The following is a 7,500-nucleotide window of genomic DNA, read 5'->3' on the forward strand; positions in this document are numbered from 1 at the left end:
AAACACTGAAGCTTTGGAAGTATCTTTCTCTCTCTCTCTCTCTCTCTCTCTCTCTCTCTCTCTTAGGAATGACTGGTCTCTCCATCTGTCTGAACACACATTAATTATACAGCGACATACACACAGTACTCCAGGGACCACACACCACATATTGCAATTTGTTTCATTTTATTGCACAAATAAACTCATTTTCATAAATGATAATTGTATTGTAATAAATGTTGGGTGAAGATGGGAGAATAAATTAGCCACAAAGATCTTTTTACTCTGTCATACAAAACACACACACACACACACACACACACACATACACAAACACACACATTGTCACACACTGATACACACGTTCACCGACACATTGTCTGTGCACGCGCACACAAACTTATATGTGTTATGTGTGTATGTGTGTGTGTGTGTGTGTGATAGAGGAGAAGTTCTTATGAAGTTCTGAAAATCAAGAGCATTTTTCTCTGATCAGACTCAGTGTCGGTTACAGATTCACTGTTTCTGTTCGTGTTTGTCTATGAATCTGTCCATGTCTATTCCATGTATGAGCTGACATGGAGTGTGTGTGTGTGTGTGTGTGTGTGTGTGAGTATTACCTGCGGGCTCTATCACAGACTTAAACATCATCCGATTATTAGGCTTATGTTTGTTTTGGCTTATTGCTTTGTGTCAGGTATGAGAAGGATTGGACTGTGAAGATGAGCGTTCCCAACGGGAGGCATTAAAAAAAAAAAGAGAGAGAGAGAGAGAGAGAGAGAGAGAGAAATCCTTTATTGTCAGTGTTTTCGTGGGTCTCTCATTCATGTGAACATGCGACCATCACTCACGCCTGCTTCCTCTCAACAGTTAGAGCTCAGATCAGATTTCAGACTGAGGAAGAATCAGCTGCCTGTTACTGAACTGAATTTAATGTCATGTACACTTGGGTTTAGTCAACGCTGAGATTAATTTCCTTCTTTTTATTGCATTTGAAACGTGGCAATGTGTGTGTCCCTGGTGAAATCAGTGTGTGATGGTTTCACCAGAACTCGTCACACCCTGTTTTTACTCCTTTTACACCTGAACAGCAAATCAGTTAACCTTTATAACACACACATTTATAACACACATTTCTGTATATACACACACTTTACATATACACACTTATATATACACACACCTGTACATATACACACTTATATATACACACACCTGTACATATACACACACCTTTACATATACACACTTATATATACACACACCTTTACATATACACACACTTTTATGTATATACACACTTTTACATATTCACACACCTTTACATATACACACACCTTTACATATATACACTCTTATATGTACACACCTTTGCATATACACACCTTTACATATACACACACTTATATACACACCTTCACATATACACACACCTTTACATATACATACCTTTACATATACACACACCTTTACATATACACACCTTTACATACACACACCTTTACATATATATGTATATATAGGGTGTGTGTGTGTGTGTGTGTGTGTGTGTGTGTACAGAAACACACATTCACATACACACACCCCTTATACCCTGTACACCTTCACATACACACCTTTATGCAACACACACCTTTATATTTACACAGCAGTAAATAATAAATAGAAGAAGAAGAAAAACAACAACAGCAGCCACAATGATAACAACAACAAAAACAATAATAAATAAATAAATAAAATAATAACGCTAATAATGGCGGTAAAGTTTATTTTCTACCACCGTTCATGCTTTTTATTATCTCAAAATAAAACAGAGCTAAACTTAACGATTGATTGATTGATTGATTGATTGATCGTTTGACTGTTGAGTGTAAGAGAGAGTGATGTTCTGTTGTCTGTAACTCAGGGGCGGAGTCTGTGTTTGGTTGCCGAGAGACCTGATTGACAGGTCTGTTTGCTGGGGAGATGCGTACAATAAGAAAAGTATCATATGGTCGGACAGACTCTGGGCACGGAAACAGAGATGACAAATGTCCTCACACACTGATTCAATCTGCTCTCCCAATTCTCCAAACTTTAAGGCGGACCGGCAGAGAAAGAGAGAGAGAGAGAGAGAGAGGAAGAGGGAGAGAGAGAGAGAGGAAGAGGGAGAGAGAGAGGAAGAGGGAGAGAGGGGGGGGGGGGGGAGTGGGGGATTTGGATGAGTTTGTAATTATGCTGGTCAGTCGTTGTCGTCGCGGTGGAAGAGTGTTTTCTGTAAAAGCGAAGAGAGACGGGGAGGGAGGGAGGGAGGGGTGGGGAAAACAAACTTGTCGACAGATTGAGACACGTCGAACGTGTGAGGATGGAAAGAATGTGCAGACGTTATCACCTAATTAATGCCACTAACGAGTCTGTCCTCAGTGCTGCTGGTATGCCCCTGCAGCAGGCAGAGCACGCTCGAGTAATTCTCTCTCTCTCTCTCTCTCTCTCTCTCTCTCTCTCTTTCCAGAAAAAGACATACACCCTAATGATGGTGGACCCGGACGCCCCGAGTCGTAAGAATCCCACGCGCTCCCGTTGGAGACACTGGCTGGTCACAGACATCAAGGTATGTGCAAAGTGTGTCCCAGACAGGCCACCGTACTTTCACCACACAGCGTGAGAGGAGCCTCCGGCCGCGTTCCAAAAAAACTTTTGCGCGAGCCTGACCTCCTCGCGGCCTCCTCACAGCCTCCTCTCTCCCTTAGAGTCATCTCAGAGGAGAGTGGATGGCTAACAAGCAGACAGATGGAAACTCCTCCTAAACTCTCGTCTTATTTTAAACTCTTTTTGAAGATGAGCGGTGATGAACACAGAAAAAGCTTTTCAGGTTATTGGACCTGAGCACCCTGTAGTTTTTTGTAGCTTTTAAAAGGAAATGTTCTTACCACCCCCCCTCACCCCCCCCCACACACACACACCCCCTGACCCCCCTCGCCATGGAATTCCATTAAACAGAACTGTGCTTTTCTGTGGGAGCAGTTTGCCTGTCAGAGGACATGCTGCAGATAGGCTGGGAGAATTTGAGAGCAAACGCTGTTTTTTTGGTTTGTTTGGCGTTTTTTCTTTTTCATTATCAAGTAATTCAGCTCCTGATTTTTACCTACGTTTCCTACACAGTCCTTGAAACGTCGAAACAAAACCAAAGGTACGGGCTCTGAACTGACGCAAAGCTTCAGCCTCACCAAGCACTGTCGCATTCTTATTTCACATTAGAAAACAGGACTTTAAAAAAAGAAAAGAAAAGAAAAAAGAAAGAAAGAAAAGAGAAGAGAAGAAAAGCCCAGTGTTCAAAGCAGCGACTTGGCAGCGTCTCCCTCTCTCTGCCCATAATGTGCAAAGCCAAGGTGTCAACAACACTTTGGTGAGCAAACAATCCTTGGATGCCGACTACTGTATCTCCCCCTTCCTTGTGTTTCACACTTGTGTATTTCCGATACATTACATAATTGCCGTATAAAAATACCGGGTTAGTCATCGGATCCTGGCTGCTTCGGGAGAGATGGTGTGTCTGATTCCACGGCAGAGCCACCGACGTACGCGGAGAATCGACAGCACCGACTGAGTTTGGCTTAAACCGCTCAGAGCGAACTCTCAGTTCATCTCTCTCTTCCATTCTCCGTCTCGCTCATCGACTCTCTGTCTGTGTGTCAGTCTGTCTGTCTGTCTGCCTGTCTCTCTCTATCTTTGAATTCATTTTTTTCACATACAACCCATTTATGTTCCTTCTCTCTCTCTCTCTCTCCCCCTCTGTCTGTCTGTGGGTCTGTCTGCCTGTTAGCCTGTCTCTCTCTCAGCTTACTCAGAGCTGAACAGTCTCACTTCACTCAGATCTGTAAACGAAGACGTTGAAACATTGACACAAATCTGTGACTGCAGATTCAAAAACTGCTATTTATCACATTCTCTGGCCAAAAAAGAAGCCCAATTTTTGGAAATGTTTCCCTCTTTCCATCGATCTCCTGGTGTCTGGAGCAGTCGAGACTCGCGACAAAAGTGTAGGTGGACGCGGCTTCCGAGTGACGGGGAGCGTTCGCACAGCAACTCGGTGCCGATCCGGAGCGAAAGAGTGTTAGACTGAAACGGAGATGTGGAAAAGAGAGAAAGACTGCGTGAGGCCCAGATGGCCTCCCATACAGGCACTCTTCCTCTTCTCCTTTTACTCTGGGGTTCTCCTCTTTTCTCCCCTCTGCTCCTCTCCTCCGTCGTTGGCGCTGCATTACTCTCTCCCTCTCTCCCCCTCTCTCTCTCTCTCTCTCTCACACACACACACTCACATACACACAAACACACACACACCACACACGTGTACACACACAAACACACACATACCACACACGTGTACACACACATACACATACACACACGCGCGTACAGACTGGGAAGGTGATGTCACATACTCTCATAAAGACTTAGCATAGTGTCAGGTCGCTGTTACGTATTGTCATAATGCTGTTACGTTTTGTCATAATGCTGTTACGTATTGTCATAATGCTGTTACGTATTGTCATAATGCTGTTACGTATTGTGGTGATGGTGTTACATAGTACGCCATTGTGATTTTCAAAGTACTGATAGCATTGACATTTATTTGTAATTTACATTAATTAAAGCCAAAGAAAGATGTAAATTACATTTTTGAGCTATAGTTTACTGGTTAATGTTGTCACACTCCTGAGATCTCTGTGTAACTGTGTGTGTGTGACAGAGTGTGTCTGTGTGTGTGTGTGTGTGTGTGTGTGTGTGTGTGTGTGTGTGTGTGTGTTTGTGTGCGCGCATGCACGCTTTTCTGCGTGTGTATGGTGTGTGTGTGTATGAGTTATATAGTAGCTCATTTACAATCAGACCTCCCCTACAGCAATACCAGGATCCATTTCAGCATGAATCTGAGAAACATTATGAAGAATTATACCGATTAATAAAAATAATCCTTTTTTCAGCACATTAATTATTTTTCCTGCTGTTCGTCTGTGTGTCAGTGTTACTCAGGCTGTGCGTGGTATTTAACCTTGAGAATGTCTCATTTGTGACCTAGTAATGTCTTTATCTCCTAATCAGCTGATTCACGCCCTCAACATTAAAAACAGTCTTTACTGAAGGCCTGTTAAGTGTAGTCTGGAGTGTTCTCACAGGCGTCGGGTTCTGACAGAAAACGCTCCGCTATTCATTCGTCCACGACTCCTGTCTTCCCTCCTTTTTTCTCCTTTTTTTATCGTTCTGCTCTCTCTCCTCTCCTCTCCTCTCCTGCGTGCCTCCTCCCTGTCTGGCCTTACTACAGATTGTGAATAAACAAATATATTGCAGGTGACTAGACAACTGACCCCCTGACCCGCTTCTCAGTGCTCTCTCGCTGTGTGGGCGTCAGCAATCAGCGCCTCTGCGCCTCTGATTGGCCGCCCCGTTGCGCTGTTTGTGTTGTCGGGGCCCGTGGTTGGTCAGAGGTTTAATGAGGCCTCTGAATGGTGGCCTTGCCGTAGTGGGAGGTGTTTCATTAGCGGAAATAGTTGAGTGACATCTAATAGACCCCTGCTAAAGCCCGATATTGTCCGGCGCAAACGTGTCAAATTACACTCCGCGGTACTTCAGGGGGGAAAGGGTCTTCGGAAAAGTATGAGTGGACTGGCAGACGCCTGAATACGTCCCTTTTACAAGTCTTCTGTTCAGAAATCCTCTCTTACATTCTCCTCCGTTTTAAAATGTCAAATTACACTCGTATGGTTTCGTTCAGTGGCCCTGAAGTCCGGCGACGTGAATGGGTTTCACACTTGACAGCCAAACATGTTTCATTCGTAAGAGAAAAAGAAAATTACCGAACAACTTTTTAACGGAAATGGAACATCCTGTATCACTGACTGATGAGCTTGTTTGGTTGTTTGTTTATAAATTTATTCACCTGTAGCTATAAGGTTGGAATGAGTAAACTGTTAGACTCAGCTATTCAGATGCTGAAAGACATATTGTTTTTATCACTAAAATAATTATAATTGGCCAAGCGTAAATGAAAAGTCTGTGGTAAATTTAGCGCTACTGCTAACCGCTTGAGGTTCAGTATCTGGTTATTAGGTTGATTAATTAATACAGATCTACTGGTGATACACTCAACCTCATTCACACGGTAAACTGAATCTTTTTATGGTCATCAAAAAAACGTTATCCACGGGGAAAAAAATCAACACATTTTTCTCCTAATTAATGAAAATTACACGCGATTATTCGCTCACTGGCAAATGGCTAAGAAAAACGATCCCTTGCACCCAAGAAATGTCCTCACAAGACACCGTTTTCTCTCGTGTGTTTGGACTCAACAGCTGTGACTGTTTCCAGATTTATGACAAGAGCGTTTTTTTCTTTCTCCCTCCCGTTTTTCTTTTCTTTTTCTTTTTCTTTTTTTTTTTTTTTCTTCAGGTTATTACAGCGCGTGCTGAAGTAGGACTGTTGGCATAATTAGTGCAGTGTAGTCAGAACCAGAAAGCTCATATACTCGGCTGTGTTTTCAGCATTAATCCATGCTTATTACTACGTGTGGCTTCAATCAGAATGTTGGCGTAATTACTTCAATTTATCTAACACTTATTCTTCTTTACCCCGTGTCCTCCCCCATCCTTAGTCAGAGTACAGCGGCTTCACCATCCAGTCTCAAACCTTCTGATCTCTCCTGCCAGGAATATGGGCAGGCTACAAGCGCTTCCTTAATAGATATATATATATATATATATATATATATATATATATATATATATATATATATATACACACATATATATATACACACACACACGCACACGCACACACAAATACATATATAAATATATATATGTATGTATGTATGTATTGGAGAATGAATTGCCGGTAAGAGGATTCAGGCATGTATGTGTTGTGTAATGGTGGATTTGAATCCGGTGTTGTGTCCGTGTGTGCGTGTGTGTGTGTGTTTGAGTGTGTGTGTGTGTTTGAGTGTGTGTGTGTGTGTGTTGTGTCTTTGAGAGACATTCTGTCGCTGGAAGTATAAAAATGCCAGAGCGCGCGTGCGTTCCAGAATGTTCCGGAGGTTTGCGCTCGTGAACGGTCTCTCTTCACGGGGCCGACTTCGCCTCGGACGCGCGACCCCACCCAAGTTACAGTGACGAGAAGTTTGAGGCGGCACAGATCTCGCGACAAAAACAATGATTTATTTACAAACATCTGACTGCACAGTGATTTATTTTATTGTTCTGTCGTTTGTAACAGGTGGCTGGTTTGGCTCCAAACCACCAGACCCATTGTTCAAATTGTACTGTACATAAAGCCACGGTTTTATTTATTTTTTTTTTACTTTTTTTTATGGGTTTATGGGTGTTAACGTGACTGGTGTGACTGGACCAGTGCTTTTGCAGTGAACTAATTCTCCAGGGTCAGCACTCATCAGCAGGGGTCAAGCCCAGAGAGGTGATGGAAGGTCATTCGATGGCTGAAGCTCCGTTGTGGCCCAAGGTTTTTTAGAGTAGTTTACGAACGCTA

At 42.9% G+C, this 7,500-nt stretch overlaps 1 protein-coding gene across 1 annotated transcript in view; it reads left to right on the plus strand.

The window, feature by feature from the left end:
• pebp4 (phosphatidylethanolamine binding protein 4) overlaps positions 1-7,500 on the plus strand; it is an 80,929-nt gene that overhangs the window by 33,097 nt on the left and 40,332 nt on the right. Inside the window, exon 3 of the mRNA XM_030766610.1 lies at positions 2,474-2,572. Within this exon, the coding sequence (XP_030622470.1) occupies positions 2,474-2,572 (99 nt within the window). The remainder of the gene's footprint in view (positions 1-2,473; positions 2,573-7,500) is intronic.

The sequence above is a fragment of the Chanos chanos genome, chromosome 1 (genome assembly GCF_902362185.1).
Source record: "Chanos chanos chromosome 1, fChaCha1.1, whole genome shotgun sequence".
In the NCBI taxonomy this organism is placed as follows: domain Eukaryota; kingdom Metazoa; phylum Chordata; class Actinopteri; order Gonorynchiformes; family Chanidae; genus Chanos; species Chanos chanos.